Consider the following 19,875-nt stretch of genomic DNA (forward strand, 5'->3'; position numbering starts at 1 on the left):
AGGTGCGAACCACCGCGCGTCCGCCGCCCCCGCTCCGCCGCCCCGGGACGGGACCGGGAGGGCGGGACGGGGCGGGGGTCGGGTCTGGAGGCGGTGTGTGTCGTCGTCCCCCCGTCCCTTCCCCGGGGGGGGCTGCTCCACCGGGCGGCCTGGTTTGCCAGAGCTCCGGGAGCGGGTGACCCACATCCGCGGGAGCTGCCGGGGCACCGGGCAGGGTGGGGGGGGAAACCGGGTCGCTTATTCCCCTGCCTCCATATGGAAGCAGGAGGCCAGCCTGGCCCCCTCGCAAGCCCCCGTGCACCCTCCTGCTCCCCAGGGAAGGAGGGCTTGGGGCCGCCACCGGTGCTCGGCCCCCGCAAACCAAGGCTCAGCCGGGATGGGTGGCAGCACCTTTCCTCATGTGCACAGCACCCCCAGCCCCATTTTCGGTGGCTGGGCCTCTCCGGCTCCCTGCCTCGGCCACACTTCCCTCACCGGCCGGACTCCGGCTAGTGGGGCTACTGGCCACCCTGTCCGTCCCGGTGCCTCCTACGTGGAGGAGGACCGGCAACGTGAGGAGATCCACCCGTGCCCTACAAGCAGGATCGGCTCGGCCTTGCCCTCTTTTCCGCTACTCGAAAAGTAGGGAGAGAGCTGAGGAAGGAGATCCCTGCTGCCACAGAGTTACTAGCACGGTGTAGAAAAAGTCACCGGCAAACAATTTGAAAAAAAACCTGGCGCTGCCTTCTCGTAGGAGTTACGGTGAGAATCTGTGTTGAAAGGCTCCATAAGGAGCAATGTCGTTACAACACGATGCAGCTTTCAGCTCTGCCACAGCCATTGGTGTGCAACGCTTACCCAGCGGCTCCTGCAAGACTCCGGAAACCTGGCTTAACAGAGGAGCGCAGGGAAACTGCGTTATCCCCATCAGGGGGATGGAGAAACTGAGGCACGACGAGCTCACATAATTTCGTCCCAAACTCTGATCTTCCCCCGCCCCCAGCCATTTGCATTTCTGGTAGGAATTCCCAGGGGACTGGAGCAACGCCAAGAAGATTTCATAACTGGAATGGAAATGTCACTCCCTCCCCAGCGCCTCTCGCTGCAATGAGGTGGCCGGGAGGAGACACTGACAAGCCATCCACCCGAGAGCTTGCAGGAAGCCTGGGTGCTCTCAGGGACGGGAAATCGTGACATGCCTCTTGCCAGGATCACGACGGCTCTTGCTCGGGCTGAGAGGTTCTGCGCCAGTGTTTGCTAAAAGCTTCACGCGCACTTGCTGTCGCTGCTCGCTCTCCCCCATGTATCCATATATATACACCCATCTATCCGGGTGTGCCGCGTGTTTCTGCACTTATTCATGGTGATAGCGCCTTCCAGAAAGTAGCTACTTTTGCAGCTTTTAGTTGTTTCCATGAGAAAAACTAACGGCCATTAGAATAACGCTGCATTTCCACGGCGTTTTCCTTCTAAGAGTTTCTTCCAGCCTTACAATCACAGAGGCTTACAGCACTACGCTGGCCCTGTGGGCTCAGGAAAGCTCCGGTGTAGAAGCAGGAGAGAGCAGGCACAGGCGAGCGTTGGGACTTGGCCAAGCCTGTCCGGGGAGGCAGCAGCCAAGAGAGGCCTGACTCCACACCGTGTGCCTGGAGCACGCCTCTACCTTGACGGGCATGTTGTGCTTCGCCCAAATGTCATATGTGATGCTCTCAAAGGCTCAGGGAAGGAAAAAGGGAAGGGAGCTTTTATCTGCAAAGAGGAGTACCTGATAGAAAGTTGCTGTGGCAAGGCACAGGCCAGACTCTGGGCTGGTGTGAGAGAGCAAAGCTTTGCTGGAGGCAGTAGACCAAAGGGAGTTTTGCCCGGCAGGGGATCTGGCTTCGGCTCTTCTGAGAAGGGCTTTGTGTCAACAGTGATAGGCAGGAAGAGCCACATGAAAATTGGACTGAAATCCTGCACGCGCTGCCAGTTGGAGTGCAAACTGCTGTGGGAAAACTTACGGAGGAGTGCAATATTACCGTGCAGAAATCAAAGGAACTGGTGAATCTGAAATGCTTTTAGGAACTGAAGACAAACTCTCTCGGCCTCTTACGCCACTGAATGAAGCAACGTGGCTTTGTTCTACAGGCCATAACACCAGCGGCAGTGCGCACTGCTCGCGCGCAGCAGTGACTTATAAATGTCTGTGCACACAGCACAGTGGCTTATAAATAAGCCAGTGCCTTCCTGGCTTACGTCCTTTCCTTACTTCTTCTGTTGTGATAGTGTGTTGTCACATCTCGCTGGACTTGCTGGGTGGTGTAGGCATGTTCTAGAAAATGCCTGAAGAGCTGCACAGTAATCAAGAAGTGAATTCCCAGTGCTGGGAGGGAAAAAGGAAGAAAGGAAGAGTGGGAGTGAGGGAAGAGAGAGAAAAGGGAGGAGGGAGAGAAGTATTTGCTGAGTGATTTCTCCTTCCTCTGCTGTTCAGCCTCTTCTAATTATTGAGACCCAACAGGACAAGGATGGGTTATCCCAGTGAGAAAGCACCCCAAACCACCCATTTCCACAGGAGAAGCCATAGCCCTAAAGGTTCAGCAAAAGCCGCTGGTGCATGCCATTACTCCATCCTCGAAGCAGTCAGTCTGCAACTGGATGCAAAATCCCTGTGTTTTGTACAAGGTGTTTTCCCTAGAGCTCCCTGGTTTGCACTCGGATTCGAGAACCTGTCTGCTCCACCCTCTGACTTGGGATTTGAAGAGCAGCGTTATCCCCTCCATTGCCAGGGGACAGATCCCTCATCCTGCATCGGGAAGCTGTGGCAACGGCAAGAGCGACGACGAAGTGGCGTTCTGGGGTTGCAGGAGTAGCTGGTTCTGCTCTCTGGTGTAGGAGACCCAGGATGGCTGTTCAGGTGCTTCCTGAGTGGGTGATCTGTTGAAACCAGCACGTTCAGCCCCAGGCCAGAACAGGAGATGCTCACAGCTTTTCAGTCACCACCAGAGGCTACAGCAAGTAACTGGAGGGAGCTTCATGTGTGTGAGGGCCTTTGCAGCTTAGGGATGGCTTCTCAAATAAATGCCCCAAACTTGGGCCAGGACACAGGGAGTGAGGAAGCAAAAACCCTCCGGGCTTTCCAAACCCTGCCAAGGACACAGCTTGAGAACTGCTGGATATTACAGTGGCTTTTGAGGACACTGAAGAGGTTAAACTGGGCATAGACTGTCTCCATTCTCTGCCCAGCCCATCATAATAATGGGATTGCCAGAGCTTGTTCATGCTGGGTAATAATACTGTTTAACGTGGCCACTTCTGAAGACCCAAATATAACTCTCCATCTTGAAATACATATGGGACCGAACTGGCCATGCCAAGACCTTGGACGTGGTATTTAAAGACAGAGGTGGCTGCAGCAGCTCACAAGAAGACTGAAACTCATCCTGCCTGTGTCTGGGCTAAGCTTGCCATAACTGAGTTATGCTGCTCATTTGGGAATTATCTTAGCTGCAGCTGAACTCTGTTCTCTTTTAATTTGTGTTATTCTACCATCTTGTCCTTTCTCCTTTCTTGTCTTCCTCCCTACTGCCTCCTTCAGTAAGAAACTGTGTTGAAATATTCCAGCCTCTCTGTGTCGTGAAGTTTCAGCCTCCTCCAGCTCTTACATCTTCCATATGTGCTGGTTTTAACTTTCTGTGTGAATGAAAATAAGGACAGGCAACCATATTAAAGTCTTGCATTTACTTCATCTTCAGAATACGAATAAATCAAGGATGAGCCTGAGCTTTGAGTTCAGGCCTGATCCTTCCCTAGTTCCCAGACTCTCCCGGCTCTGCCTGGGGGTGGTAGGTGGCACGGTGTAGATGGGGGGCTAGGACTGGGTCACTGTAGGGTGGATCTAAGTATGGATTTTTCTCTAAGTTTCAATGTTATCCAGTTTGGCCCCAGCCCAACCATAATCATTACCCTGAGCCCAAACCTGGTTCCTCCACGTGTCTGGGATGGTTATTCTTTTTTAGAGGTGGCAAACTAACACATCATATGTGTTATCTATCTTTTGCAATAAATGCCAAGCTGTCGGAATGAAAATGTCACATAAATCATACATAAAGTATTTACATTAAAAAAGATCGACTCATACGATTTTAAACAACCTTTCTGATGGTGCCATCATTTGCAGCAGGTTAGCCAGGTATTACCAATGTTTCTATTTCTGCAGCTGAAATAAATACAGCACATCAAAACGGAGTCATCAAACCAAAATAAAATGTATTTAACATGGTGCAACAGTCAATGCCATAAGAAATCACCATATAAGTATGCAGAGTTATATATAATCTACACATACTAATATGACCTTACAAATCTCATGTTACATGTAGATACACACAGAATGGACTTGGGAAGAAGCATTTGTTGCCAGCCCCTCTGGGGGCTCAGTTTCTTACCTATTTGCTGTAGGGTGTGACAACACTTTGTTTTTGAAAGTGATCGTATTGCGATCGCATTGCATTCTCCTGTGAGTCACAGTGGATAATAATCTCCACCATCCACGTGACAAAATGGTACGGAGCTTGCTCAGCATATGACCATCCCTTGTGTGACGGAGGTTTGGTACGTGCGAGGTCCCTGGCGGGTCCTCAGTGTGACCATAAGCTTCTCGGGTCGGTCCCTGCCTCTCGGGGGGGTCTCCCTGGGCCAGGAGGGCAACCCACAGCCCAGAGTGCAGCGGTCTGCTCCGCCAGGACCGGACACCTTCTGGGTTTGGCACTGCTGGGACTAATTCTGGAAGGTGCTGCACCTGCTCTAGGTGAAGCCTTGCGGGAAGAACCTGGAGCCCCAGCAGGAGTGGCTGGTGGGGCTGGCTCCCAGTTGTGCTCCCTGCCCGGGGCTGGGGTGGCACCGCATCTCGCCTGGGAAGGTGGGAAGGCGGCAGTGGGCTATGGGCCAAAAGCCTTCCCCAGGGCACACGGAAAGCTGAAAGATAGCGTAGAGCAGTCCTGCAACTACTCTAATAGACGCTGTGAGTGGAAGAGCTTCCTAACAACTCCAGACTCTCGGTGGGAGAGTTCATACCATATGTGCCTTTCCCTCTCCAGCCCCTCTCCCCTTGTCCATCCTGCGCGGCTCTGCGCAAGTGGTAGGAATGAAACAACCACAAACCAGACTCACGATCCTAAAAATAGTGGCACTAACAGGGCACTGATCTACATTACTGCTCTCGACGATTGCTAACAGGGGCGGAGCTGGACAAGGTTAACTACAGCTGGAAACGCAGCAGTGTCTCTGCTGCAGACAAGGCAGGACAAGGTGAGCAAAGGGCTTTTCGCTTTACTGGTGTACGTTACTGCTCTGGAAGGAAAGTCCTCAGCACTTTTCAGGTGCATAGCCTGTGGTTGCGTCAGCAGTCAGTGACATTTGTGCCGTGAATACCTTATCTTTGCCCGATGGAAGGAGATTACACCCTGAAAGACATCCTCACCGGCAAAACCCCAGAAAAACTGGAAAGCAGAAGTGAGAAAAATGGAGAAAAAAGGGAGATGAGGGTAAAGTGAGAAGAGGACAACATGAAGAAAGGAGAGGATAAATGTCAGAAGAAGAGGAAAAAAGACTGGTGAAAATAAAATAAATTTAAAAAGCACCTCGTTTGGGGTTTGCAGGAGGTGACTCAGCACCTGCAGATCTGAATTCTCCTTCTGACTTGACTCTGGCTGGCCGGGTGCCTTTCTCCTCGCTCTGAGTTTCTTACCTTGCAGGGCATCCAAGAGGGCAAATATACTGCAAAGCACAGGCTTTATAAATCCTCCAGCAGCAACAGCGGTCAAATGCTGTGACTGAAATGTAAAAAAAAGACTGAGGGTGGCATGGGAGGAGAGGCAGGCAACCAAGGAGCAGAGAAACTGTGAGGAGTGAAAGAGCGAAAGGAAGAGGGGAACAAAAGACTAGAGGGACCAGCCGAAGGAGGGGGAGAAGCTCTTGGAAATGAGGTTAGCAGTTGGTCAGAGCGACTATGTCCTCTCGCAGCAGCAGGGGGAAGGGCTGAAGCTCGTCCTGCCGACCTGCTGTGGAGACTGATGCTTGCAGGCTCCCCGCCGGCGGCACCTCTGCAAGCCCTGTCCCGGGGCAGAGGAGCCGAGAAACCATGGAGGCCTGTCACAGAGAGGTTTCTAGACAGGAGGAGCGCCTGACGTAGAAATGCCGCCCGTCATGCCCCTCCGGCCTGTGCACAATCAGGACGGGGAAGAAGCGGGCGTCATGGTAGGTTGGGGGGTTTTCGTTGACAGCCAGCTGGCTGGAGTAGGAGCAGCACTGCTCGTCCTGGCAGCCCCGGTCCGCGATGCTGCTGCTGCGGCTCCTCCAGAGGCCTGTCCTGTGGGAGCCGTGGACGCGGCAGAGGGAGAAGCGGCTGGTGTTGAGGGAGAGGCGGGAGTTGCCGCTGCAGCTGTGGAAAGCGTGGCGTGAGAAGATGGAGGAGGTGCTGGAGGCACGGTTGCAGCGTTCGCAGCCGTGGGCCGTTTCGCCGTACCGGCACACCGCGTAGCTGTTGTAGGCTGGGGAGTTGGCCAGGTCCATGAGCATGGCCTCCGAGTAGCTGGGGATCAGCTGCCGGTTGGTGCAGATGTGCCACTCCAGCTCGGTGCTGTCCTGCGTGGTGTCTCGGGGCATGCGGTACCGGTACAGGGGCTCCTCGGCCGCGGTGGGCGCCGTGTACTCCAGGCCCAGCAGCTTCTCCACGTGGTAGTGGACATAAGCAGTCCGATACTCTATGAGTACCCTGAGCGGCCATGAGATCATCAGGATAGCTGCCACCCAGAAAGCATAGTGGGACACGTACCATGGGAGGTGATCTGGGTCCCCGTAAGCCATCATAAGCTCTTTAAAGTCCACGTTTTTGAGCTGCATGCCTTCCCTCACCTCCATGTAGTCATCCAGCCCCTCGATCTCCGTGAAGAAGTGAGCCCTCTGAGTCAGGTAAGAGTTCTCAGACTCGATGTTGGCAAAGCTGAAGCACTTGGTGAACCTCAGCTTGGTGGCTGTGTAGCTCTCCAGGCCCAGGAGCTCCTTGGAGATGTCCTTGTACCCACAGTGAGAGTAGTCAAACTCAGCTTCAGCCACATGGGTGTTGACCCTCTCGTGGTAGACTTGCGTGGTGGTGTAGGCATCGCCATTGCGGTACCGGGTCACCTGCCGGGTTCGCCGCACAAAGTGGTAGCTGATGGCCTTCCACCAGATGCATGGCGTGGCTTGCTGCATGCGGTTGATGCATTCATAGACACTGTCCACGTCCGCCTTGTACTGCAGCTCTCTCTTGACGTGGCAGTGCCAGCACTCCACCAGGTACACCACATACAGCATAGAGAGGAAGGCCAGCGGGATATAGACGTAGCCGTCCGAGCACGGGCTGTCATGGTAGATCATGGACTTGCCCTTGAAGGAGCTATCGAAGCTGAGCTTGGTGACCCGGGCCAGCTGACACCAGGCCACCGCACCCAGGCAGCCATACATGAGGATGGAGAGGAGGAGGCATTTCCAGTGGGACTCTCGGCACATGCAGGCGCTCAGGGACTGCTTCACGGGGCGTTGCTTCAATCACACCGCCGGGGAGGGGGAGAGAAAGACAAAGAGAGAGCAAGGAACCCGTCAGTCACGCCACTTTGCACAACGCGCACAGTGACTGTTGCCTTCAAGACCGTGTCTGGCTTTGCTCTCAACTGCCTGAGGACTGGGACACCACCCTACTTAATATAAGTGTGAATATAAACAGAAACACCGGGCCAGGGACAGAGGTCTCTGGACAAAACTCCTTCCTTGCTTCCTCCTGGCTCTGGGGATGCAAGTTGTTCGCACAGCAGTGGCTCGCTGTGCCCGCACCCCAGTTGGACAGGCCCCTCCGCAGGGGGCGAGATGGGTCCCCATCTCCTTCTCCCTGCCTGGAGCCAGCATCCTCTATGCACCCCACCATCTTCCAAGGCCGAGAGGGCTTCGCAGCACACGAACAGCCGAAAGCACGGGGCTGTGGACTTGCCCCTTTGCTTTCCGAGTGCCCAGCGCCTGGGTTCCCATACGGTGCTGCTGGGGAGGCTCGGGAGCAGCATCCATCGCAGGGCTGTGGCCCCACGGGTCGTGCCAGCACAGGGGGACCAGCGCTTCATGGAGCTGGAGCTGCTGCCTGACTCAGAGCTGACTCACACCCAACCCTGAAACCTACCAAATGATCGACACCATTTTCCTTGGAGGTGAGCCATCGGGAAAATTACTAGATTCAAGCACATTTAGTTGAAAAAATTGTCAGGATTACAGCACAGTGCAGCATAGCTTCAGGCTGGTTAGAAGACTAGCTCTGACCTAAAATACCTGAAAGCTTAAGCGTTGGGTGTATGCGTGAACATTTAAAACGTAGCACATCCCTCTCTTTCAAGTCCCAAGAGTCGGGCTGGGAGTAGAGCCGGAGTTCGCACTCTCATATTCCCACTGCGTCCTCTGAGACGGCATGACTGCAAGTCCTTACCCCAGCCATGGTGCAGTGAATCAGCTGCATTGTCATGCTATGTTGGGCTATAATAAAAAATGCCAAATCGAGCCAAGCAGCTAGCGGAAACAGAGTTGTCTCCCTGCAAAGAGCAGCAGCAGCATGAGTTACATTACTGGCTGGCAGCCGCCTGTCTGTAGAAAGTGCATGAAGCAAAACTCCCCACTGCCCTGGTAGGTAATGTGGAGGGCTGTCTGTGTCCCTTTTGTTACTGCCATCCTCTGCCTCCCCCCTAACTCTGAGAAAATGACAGTGAGAAAGCAGATACACACTGATATTCATGCATCATCATGCCCTCTGCTGAGCCTGATTTAATGCAAAAATAGAAGCACGCTGTTACTCTTTCTCCCATGGGGCCACCTCTAATGCATCAAACTGCTCCATAGATGCCAACAGATGCTAGGTTTGGGAAATGTCTTCTCTTTCTTTCTCCATGGATAAAGTTTAAAGTTTTCCCCTAGTATAGCTTATCTCAGACCCACAGCAGTCAGAATTCAGTAAGTAATCTTGAACCAGCAAGGAATTTAAGGAGCAGCATCTTATGACTCAGGAAATAATAGCATGGTGCCACTAGAAAGAAGAGTTCACTGTCTTCTCAATGAGATGGAAGCACTGGCATCTAACCTTGCAGGGCTATAAAGTCAGATTTAATACTGCTTTTTTTTTCTGGGACAGAGAACCACTTCTAAGTAACTATAGATGGTTTTACGGCTTGCTGTGAGCAGCCAAACTAGAGTTCATGGGGTTTGGTTTTGATTTTGTAGCTTCTAATCTGACACTCTGTAAGTGCAGAGTAATTTTATTGATTTTAGGGAGCTACAGCAGTATTCATCTGCAGGGACTAAGGGCAGAATCTGGCCCCTGATTCTTCCTGCTCCATCCAGAAGGAATCTGTAAAAGAATTTCTATTCTTATCCCAAACCTTTTGTATGTGTGTATGTGTCAGAATAAAGAATAATTATTCTGGGCTGTATTCTCTTTACAGTGGCCAAAATGGGTTTAGAGAAGCTAAGTGGGCTATAAAGGACATGGTACAGAACTTTTCTGTAGGTAGGGCAGTGAAAAGACCTTAGTATGGGTAAGAATAAAGCTGTTTTCCATAGCCTTTTGCAGGAAACCTTGAGGAAAGCCACAAAGTGGCTTCAGGCAGTCCCAAATCAGCTGAAAAATAACTACAGGAGTTTTGGGAGTGAACCCCCGAGTCTATGTGCAGTCATACAGAGTCTAATCTCTTGAAACTCTTGTCAAATACTGTCATGGTTTAAGCCCAGCCAGTACAAAAGCAACAAACCCATAACAAATACGCATCACTCTGTCCCACTGTGGTTACTGCCCCAATGTCGGCTTCTGCCCCAGCCGTACACTGGACCCTGGGTCAAAGCCCCAGGCTCTCATGACTCGTGGGAACTCCACTGGGAATCACTGTCTTCTATTCTTTGTCTCTTCTTGATACGGAACTAGAGTTTTAAAGTGCTATAGTAATGCAAAAATATAGACTGTATTAAAGAACTGCAAAGCTCTACCCTTTTTCCCCCCTGAAGGTTTTCTGAGGTGAAGAAAACTCTAAAAGTGAACATCTCTCTACTCCAGTCACTGGGACTGTGCAGAAGAAAACAGCTGGGCAATATTCTAACACAGGAATTTAAGTTCACACTCAGGTTTCCACAGGTATTTCTAATGTAAAATTGCATATGGTTAATACTGTGAAGAATGCCAGTGGACCCAGCAAAAGATGCCTAGCAGTCAGTTTTAATGTAAGGTGAGTGCTTAAGTACTCCATGCAGCTTCGGGAATCCCAATTTTTTCTATGACTTGTTCAAAGCGCTGTCAGCCTGGCCCTGGGCACAGCCATGCGAGAGGGCTGTCCCACATCAGTTAAGGCACTATTTGCCAAAGGCACTCCAATCCCCACCTTCCCTTTATCTTAATTCCCTTGACTAACAACTTCTCCACTCTCTGCAGCTCTGTGGTCCAACTTGCAACCCACAGGTTGGCTTCTGCCCAAGGGGTGATTCAACCAGCCCTGCTGGTTAGGGCTATCAGCGGCCATATCAGAGCGGGCAAATGCCTCCTAATCTGCTTAGCTCCATGAAATGCCATCTCCCCTTTGTGGGAAGAGAAGGCTATGGTCTCACCAGTCCTGGAGCAGCACCGGGGTGGGCTGGCAGCAGCTCAGAGGCTTGCAGGTCCACGATGACATTTCTGTATGCGTTCTCTGGAGACACTTCAAAAACAGTCTACAACCCACTGCACTGAAAGGGCTGGATCAGCCTGAGCCAGGTTACCTCCATTATTCTCACTGCAGCCTGTAAAAAAGGCAGCTACTCTCCTCCTTGCATTAGTGAAGACATGCAGCCATAGAGCCCACTGCCACGTCTCTGATTCACACACCTACCAGTCCAGTTCAGCAGGGCCTTCATGTTCAAAACCCTTTGGGAAAAACAAGATTCTTTTCTCCTGGCTCTTCTGACCCACTGTCTCATACCCTCCTTTGCTCCTAAGCAGATCCTGCTCTCTGCAGGTCCTCAGTTATAAAAGGATCTCTCTTCCAGGGTCTATCCCCACAGCTGTCTCTCCTACTTCAAGTTCTGAATACATTCATCTGGCCTATATCCCCTTATTTCTCCTTCCCTTTGCTGAAACATTTATCTAACACAATTATACTATTAGAAACACTATTAGAGTGTTTGTAAGAAAGACACGAAATAGAACATAATTACAATAAAAGTATCAGACATTCAGAAATCTAATAAGGAAATATATCTTTCCATCTCTCTCTGCATAACAAATTCATTAATATGTTAAACCAGCGGCTCCCAGACTTTATTAATTAACATACCACCTTCTTGCAAGCATGATGTTTGTGGTACTATGTGGAATTTTCTCCTTTCCGTGCATGGTGTTTCAGATCGAAACAGGGCAAGCTTGTATTTCTGGCTGAGTACAATAAATGCTTAAGGAAACTAATAATTTCCATTATAACTTGGGCCAGCCAGTGAACGGGAGTTGTGTCCTTTGAGGAATGCTGCGGGATCTGTGTTGTTTTGATGTGGAACAAAAGCATAACCCCTGGAAAATGTTAGTAGAGAAACATAATTGAAGAAAGCAAAGACAGAGAGCCTGAGAGAAAGCCAGACCCAAACAGAGACTGTCCCAAAATAGACAGAGACTCAGTCACCAGGCACTTTGCCTGCAAGCTAGGACTCACGGATTTGGGACTCTAACCCAACTCAAGAGAGGTGTCCTTCCTCTCCTGCTTGTTGGGGGCTTTGCTTCGGGCTTTGGTTCCAGCGTTGACCCGAGAAACCTCCTGACAGAAGATTAAATGAGACACAGGTTGCCCAGAGTCATGGATGTCCCATCACTGGAAGTGTTCAAGGTCAGGTTGGACAGGGCTTTGAGCAACCCAATCTAGTGCAAGATGTTCCTGTCCATGGCAGGGAGGTTGGACTAGATGATCTTTGAAGGTCCCATCCAAACCAAGCAGTTCTGTGATTCTACAACCACTTCTGTGAAGAGGGATGGCTTTGCCAAACCAAATGTTTCACCCCAAAGGTCCCAACCAGCTCTGATGACAGTACAAATTGTAAAAATCTCCTGTTTTGGATGGAATGCTGTGAAGAAGCACAGTCAAGCTGCCAGTATTATTGTTTATGAATTTCAAGTTGTGTTAAAAACACACGCTGTAAATAATGACTTGCTACGCCCTGGCATGCTGCTGAACAGCTTTCAGAGGCCTCCCTTCTCATTGCGCCTGACTGGATTGGAAGCTCCTGCTAACTCTTACCCAGACTATCCATAATCACAAGTTAATTTTTTAACTTCACTCTTCCACACTTAAAAACAACTACAAAAAATATTTCCCAAATTCTTTAGTAGATCTCAGCATGAATGAGGAAAATGCCACAGGCGAGAGGTGGCACGTGTCGGGAGGGCTGCAGGTACGCATGCTGCGAACCTTGCGGAGAGGGACAAGGTTTGGGGACAGCCCTGCCCCAAGCTGTCCCTCGCCGCAAGGAGTTGGCCCCGCAGTGCTGCTCTGCATTTGCGTTGGGGTTTTTTGGCCCGTCATTTCCAGAAAGCTCAGGCAGGGCAAAGGATCTGTGTACCCCGCAAAATGAAGAGGCAGCTCCACATCCTCCCATGATCTGTTTTCTGTCTGGTGGCGTGGAGGCTTCCGAGACATGAAATGATAGATGCTGTTTAATTTGTTGCCACAGTTGCCGGAAAATAGTCTGGAAAGCCTTAACTGCTGACGGAGAACTGGAATTTCAACTGACACCTGTAGCAGACAGGAGTTTCCAGGCTGGCAACATTTCGATTATTTCTCCTTCAAGAAAAGTTCTGTGCAAAACTTAGTTTGCAAATGATAAAACATCCAGGCAGTGGCTGAAAGGGCAATTGCCTTCAAAGACACGCTCCAGTGGCAGATGCCCAAGATCAAAAGCAGGTATGCAAGGACTGGCGTGGAGCCTCCCTCGCGCAGGCACACCCACCCAGCGCTCGTCCTGGCTCAACAGCAGCCAGCTCAGGTTCTGGCTGCAGCAACCGTAATTAAAATCATTAAAACGTGCTCTGTGTTGTAGCAGCGTGCAGATTTGGGCTGTTAATCTCACATAGTGTAAAGGGGCGGAGAGAGAGCGGAGGGTGAGTGCACAGCCTGGCACGTCCCCCGCTTCGCAGCTGGAGCCGAGCGTGCTCTGGTGGCAAGAGCACGGGGCTGGTGGCCAGGGTTTCGGCTCTCTGACCCGTCCCTTGACTCTTTGCAAGCGACCAGCATTAAGACACAGGCAGGTAAGTTGTAGCTGGTAGCCATCCTAAGTGAGCCTGCAAGCAACTGCATTGGGGGTGGCCAAGAATGTGAAAAAAATTACCTCCCTTCGAGCTCTGATTTCTCCTTAAAAGGCATATTTGAAAAGTGAGACTGATGCTAGAGAACCAGAACAACATACTTCTGGGTGAGCAAATTGTGCTTGTGTCTCTAGGTCCTTTCCTCTTGACGGGTACATAAGAACTAAATGAATTTCCCAGGGCACAGGTCGAAGTGGTCTGGGTGTCCCTGTTCTTCCAAGCGAGCCCCCCTGTTAGCAGGAGGAGGAAGGGCCACACTCAGAGAAGCCCAGACTGATTCCACCAGCCCAGGTTTTTGGGTGCCTAACCTGAAGCTCTGGTGCCTCTATTTTATCAGTGATGGCTTGCTGCTTTTGCTGACCTGCCGATACAAGTATATCTGATAGCAGGACTCACCCACTAGCCATGTGGCCGTTCCTTGGTGATGGCAGGGATCCTTATGATATAATAAACACCCACATGGTTCTTTAGCACTTACAGGTAGTCGCAGAAATTTCTCCTATCAACTTTGCAAGGCTATTCTGGGTCAGGAAGGTTCAGCTTCTATTACAACCCAAACTACATTTACAACTTAAGACTGAGAGACACTATGCCTTCTCCCCATAGCTCCTATATCTCACAGGCAATGCAATTTCACTCTACAGTCCTATGTATGGCCCAGTAACTAGTGTCTGGTAAAAGCTCATCTTCCATAAAGACACTCTGCTTTAACTGATAGACTAAAAGAAATTAAGAACCTGCATCCCCTTTGTAATTTATTGTGGTGCTGAAATTTTACTGTCATTGTAATTTCATCTCACTTCACTGCCATTCATGGCAGTGGGGATGTCCATTCTCTGGGTGATGAAAGGCTCCTTTCATATGACTGCCTTCTCTCTCTGAAGATACTTCTCCATTATAATTATGACACCTCTTAGCCTTCTTTTTGACAATTTAAATGGGTCAAGGTCTTGAAGTCCTTCACCGGACTGCTCTAGCTCTTTTTGGTGCTTTGCTGTCTCTCCAGCACCTTGAGACCCTTCTTAAATGTGTACCCTGCAAGTGGATACAGGACTTTAGCACTTAATTTCACTGTCATCATACCAAAACACAAAATCACCTCCCGTTCCTACTCATTCCCCCTTTTTACTGTCTCCAGGAGTTGCATTAGTAGATTTTTGCCCAGCACCACCCCAGGAGTTCATGTTCAACCAGTCACCCTCTTTGCTCTCAGGTATTTTGTAAGTCACTGTTTCTGAGGACAGCTGAAGGGTTGACTGCACTCTCCACCCTGAAATGTGTAACTTCAGATTTGGCATTGGACTGAATAATGAAATTATCAAACGAAGCAGATCCCTCTGTAGGACTGTGCTCGTCTCATCATTACAGGCCAGCCTGCTGATGTTTGTGCCAACTGTAAATGTTACCAGCAGTGATTTTATGCTTGATTCCAGTGGACAGTGTCAAATCTGGTCATTATTCCTGCAGAACTCTGCCAATCTAATGGCTAAATACCTCATTAACTTATACAAGACAACTGCCTTCACAAAGCTAAGTGTCAATCATAAAAACAAGGCTGTGGGCGTTACGTGGACTTCCAGTGCTCACTGCCAGGAGTAATCCCACATGCAGCTCTACATACAATACTAAGAGAAACCCTCCCAAAGCTTCAGTGGAGCACATTATCACCTAGCTTGCTGTTGCTGTACACTCTTCATCAGTAGCTGTATTTTAGTCCCAAAGTAGCTATATGGCACTGTGGGCTTGAAGCATCTCTTCTTTTTCTAGCTGCCTCAGTACTGCTTATGGCATGCAAATGGTTACAGTGACAATGATAAACCTCTTGTTTTGTTCACTTCTGATTTTCACTGACAAAATAAATTTGAACTGAAAGTTGCCAAACTGACCCAAATAGAGGGGGAGAAATAGCCTGTGAAGTCCAAAAGAAATGGACCAAACTATTTTGGAGTCACAGTCTTTAAAAACTTGATATTCAATTTTGCCTTATGCTTACTATTTCTCTGTAGCTCTCTATTGACAAAATGACTTTTTCCTCTTCTGTCAGACTTCATGCTTCAGTCTCCTTGAAAACTCCAGCATGAGCTGTACAAGCAGAAAATATGCTGCCACAGCATGAATTTATTCTAATGCTTGTTTTGTGGACAGTTTGGGGCCCAAGTTTGACTGTCTGTGTCTGGTTCGCAGCCAGATATCTGGGTTCCCCAATTTCAAAAGCATGAAAATTCTCCTTCAGGGAAATCCAGCCAAAAGCGTTTCCTGTCGTTTTAAACCCCACGTGTAAATGTGTTTGCCCTTGGTGGCTGACCGCAAGAACTGCAATTTTGCTGAAGCAAAATGCTATCAAGTCTAAAATGAAAGAATGAGAGAAAACAGAGGGTAGCGGAGACGTGGCCCGAATGGAAATAGAGAAATGAGGGCGAAACATGGGGGGTGGGAAGAGGTGGAGGGGAGAAAAGGATTGCCTAGACATGCTCCGAATGCCAGTGCCACCGAGGCAGGGTAAGGACGTGGGCAAGCGAGGATGGAGACCAGCCAGCCTGGGCAGGGGCAGGAGGGAATCGGGCCCAGAGAAAGGACCCGGGTGAGGATCAATGGGGGAAGACCTGAACCTGGCAGCACCCAAGCATCGTAGGAGCCAGCAGTCCTCCCGGCCCTTCTATGACTTGGAAAGCAGCTACTCCTGAACGGCTGCTTTCTTGCTGCTGAGAACTTCTCCAAAAAACCAAATCTATGCCCCTATCTCCTCCGCACAGCCTGCGGGGGGTGGGATAAGGTTGTGCTAAATCGGGGCAGAGACTCCCACGGAGGTGACAGTGTGCTGCAGGGCTGACGCTGCAGCTGTGTCTCAGTGTGGCATCACAGCGTGCTCCTGCTCTCCACCAAGACCTGGCTTCGGGGCTACAGGGTGACTTTATCATTGTCTTCGACAACAAAATGACCCCACAGCTCAGGATTACTCATGTGAGCAAAGAGTCAATCTTATCTTTTTCTTTTTCCTCTTTTATTTAGCAAGAATAATCTTCCTGTCCATAAGGAAAGAAGAGTGGAGGAAACACTGACAGAGGACTGGAAGAAAAGAAATAAAAGTAGAGAAGAAAGAAGAAAAAACAGTAGATAAATTAATGCCAGTCATACTTGCATTTGCTTCTGCAGATTTACGCTTGTGATGAATATATCCCAATGAGATACATGAAAGGGAAAGAATAATCAATAACCACAAGTCACGCACTTTGGCAGGTGGTGACCTGCCTGGATGAAAGCAGATTTTTGTCTCTAACTATGAGAGAGTCTTGGCCAAGACAGGGCAGGGGAAAATGTTCCACCTCCTGATGGACATGGCAGGACATAACACAGAGAAGACCATTGAGTTCTTGCTAGGCAAGCCCTAGGCTGTGCTGTTAACCATAATTGAGGCGAGCTCTGACACCAGGACCAACCTCTGGTGCTGAGAAAGGCTTCACCATTTGTGCAGTGGACAGGGACGGTACAAAAAGAGCAAGGAGACCTCTAGCCCTGTCCCCAAGCAGCCACAACAGATGTTGGTGCAGATACCGTCTTCCAGCTCCTGCGGTGATCCTGGTGAAAGACTGGCCCAAGAAGTCTGGGGTGACCAGAGAGAAGACAACTGCAGGAGAAGAGTCAGAGTACAACCTCTTACTGCTTTCCAGGGCGAAATGAACTCCTAGGTCAGATACTCCTTAGTACAGTGAGGAAGGAGCCTGCAGGGCTGTGCTAAACCAGATGTTGGTGTGTGATGGGTAGAAGTGCTCCTCCACCATGTGACCCAATCTGGGTACCACATGGGGCATCAGTAATAAGGCCTGGTGAGGGAGAAGAGAGATATTACAACAGTCATCTCATAAATCCCCTCCTGGGGAGTCTGAAACAAAATCCCTCCTGCCATCCATCTTGAACAGCAAGAAGCCCATTACCCCTAGCTCACGCTGAGCCAGTAGCAAGTGCTCTCAGCATGGCTGCCGGCACGGAGGGAAAGGGAAATATAAGGGATAGAAGGCAACAGAAAAAGTCATTTTGCATTAAAGAGTTTCCCTTCAGTCCTAGAACATGTAGCACATTGGTTGCTGCATGTATGTTTTAGATGCACATTTGCTCTTCTACCATGAAACTCCTGAGAATGAAAACTTCCTGCAGGCGGGGGACATGACATCAATGCCCAGCAGAAATGATGTTACGTGGTTTAAAAAGAATAACCTGCATGCACTCCACATGTTTGCAGCATCGCTGACTCAGGCATTAGCTTCAGCAGTTGCCCTCCTGTGGTGAGCAGGGATTGCTTGGTTTGTCGTTTAAATCCCTGCGGAGATTTAATCGCCTCCTTCCATCAACGGAACTGTCAAGGGGAACGTCTCAGGGTGGGAAGGTGCACAAAATGGTAGCATTAAATCCTCTCCTCAGCAAAGTCTATCGAAGGACAAGACAAACCATGAAAAGGCACAAATCTTGCTGATTCACCTGAATTTCAGATGCTAGGATGCCCCTGAAATACCATACAATGACAGCCTGTTATTTCACACCATTCACCTTCATGAATTTAAGCCACCATCTGAAGATGAGGAAAGTAGAGGTCAGGACAGAAGGAGTCTCCAGTCCTCTCAAATGTCAGATTCAGCAGTAGTTCTTGCAAGATACTTTTGAGTTCTTCAAGCAGAAATAAAGGAAATCCCAGAAAAGAAAGGCATTTGGGTCCCAGCCAATATATATGCCACACATTGCAGCAGGATGGGAAAGCCACTCACTAAAATACAAGGGTACGTATGCGAGTGGCATGAAGAATTTGGCCCTAGACACATCCACGGGTGATGCTCCCGCACACTGCTCCAAGGAAAGCCATGCGGTTACGTTTTCAGTGCCAAGGAATCTTAGCAATAAAGTGGTCACCATTTGCAAAATAGTAATCGGGGCTATTTTCGTGGCAGCTTCTTACAAGCTCACAAAAATGCTACACTAACAAAATTATCCCTTTTTCCTCCAAAATGCTGGTGTTGGTGCCACTGGCTTTCGACTCGGCAGCAACACAAAGAGCATATTCTGGGGGCAGAGGATTTTTCCCAGTAATGTCAATGCTGGGCATGAGTTCATCAGAAAGGAAAAGCTGGGACTAGAGCTGCCTCAGAGCAAGACAGTAGCTCCAAGAACAGTTCTTTTTTCTACGCTTTAAGCACCCATCATACTAAGCTCATATTACCCACTCCCCCGCCTTGAATATCAGAGGTTCCTAGTAGACACAGGGTAAATTTTACCGATGTAACAATGTGGCTTACCTCGACGCTTATCAGTCAACCAAAACAAGCATCATATATATCCTCAGGAAAGCTCCTGGGATGCAGTTGCCAGCCACTGCCAGATTAGAGAGACTGAGTGATTGGCATGAGCCATAAGCCGTGCCGCTCAGTATTTTGCAACTTGCCTCATGCCTAGCCTGCCACTTGCCCCCCACTGCAGCCAGTGGCCAGCCCCACTGCACAGAGGTTTCTGGGCAGGTGCCCTTGCCCCTGCTCCCGCACCGCAGGGAGCTCCTGGAAGGGCTGACGGCAGCATCCATCCCTCCATCCCTCCATCCATCCATCCATCCCGCTGCTGCAGAGCAGAGTGATCCTCACCTCGGGAGGAGCAGGCTCTGGTGTGCTCCAGCTTCTGAAAGCCAGACCCAGCTCCCTGCACCCTTGGGCAAGCCGCAGGTGACACAGATGTACCACAGCCCCAGCAGATCAGCAAGGTGCAACTTGCTGACGGCACCGGTGTTACCGGCAGCTTCGCTGACACGGAGGGAAAACTGACACCAGCCAAAGGAAAAGAGGAGGGCTGGTGGGACCAGCTCCCATTGCTTCAGTCCAGGAGGGATGGGGACAGCGAGGAGGGGAGAACGGGACAGTAGCTACCTGCCGTCCTCCGTGTGCTTGTCCCAGCTGGGTTCAGCAGGAATCCTGTAATACCTATTTTTCACCCACCTTTGCCCACAAGGTGCAGCTCTCCAGGGGTGGGAGAGGAGCGAGCAGCGAGAGGAGGCTGGCGGTGCTGGAGCAGCTGTGTTTTCTCCTGTGCTGTGCAAATGAGCAGCCTGCAGTGGTGGATGTTAGAGCCATAGTTCAGTGGTGTGCTAAAGCTTGTCCCTTCCCACTCCCAGGTCCCTAGGGTTGCAGGTGCTCTCCCCATCCTTGAAGAGGGCATGTCCTGTGCCTTAGCGTTCTCACCATTGCCACGGGTCCTGTGTATCCTGCCCGACCTTCCCTCAGTCTCAACATGGGGAAGTGAGGCACTGTCCTGGAGCCAGGCTGCACAACAAGCCATGGACCAGTTTCCCTGGGGGGGAAAGTGGGGAGCTGGGAGGAGACAGCCTTGTGAGGAGGAAGCCCGAGGAGTATTAGTTCCTCACCAGCTATGTGCAGCCTAGTCATCGAATGCCTCTGTTCAGTGGCTTTGCAAATGAGAAAAATAGTTCATTATTATGAATACCATTTAATCTTTGCTTACTCTAAAGGAACACCCTGAGATTTAAATGTGGATAGAAACCTCACTCA

The 19,875-nt window shown here is 50.2% G+C and overlaps 1 protein-coding gene across 1 annotated transcript; it reads right to left on the reverse strand.

Moving 5' to 3' along the window:
• Positions 1–6,087: 6,087 nt before the first annotated feature.
• On the reverse strand, positions 6,088–8,473 carry LOC104839744 (transmembrane protein 151B-like). The gene is made up of 2 exons (XM_010580202.1): positions 8,465–8,473; positions 6,088–7,539 (listed from the first exon to the last, which is right to left on the reverse strand). The coding sequence occupies exons 1-2, from the start codon at positions 8,471–8,473 to the stop codon at positions 6,109–6,111; spliced, it is 1,440 nt and encodes a 479-aa protein (XP_010578504.1). The 3' UTR covers positions 6,088–6,108.
• Positions 8,474–19,875: the final 11,402 nt, after the last annotated feature.

Source organism: Haliaeetus leucocephalus, unplaced genomic scaffold (assembly GCF_000737465.1).
Source record: "Haliaeetus leucocephalus isolate CR32 unplaced genomic scaffold, Haliaeetus_leucocephalus-4.0 Scaffold696, whole genome shotgun sequence".
Lineage (NCBI taxonomy): Eukaryota > Metazoa > Chordata > Aves > Accipitriformes > Accipitridae > Haliaeetus > Haliaeetus leucocephalus.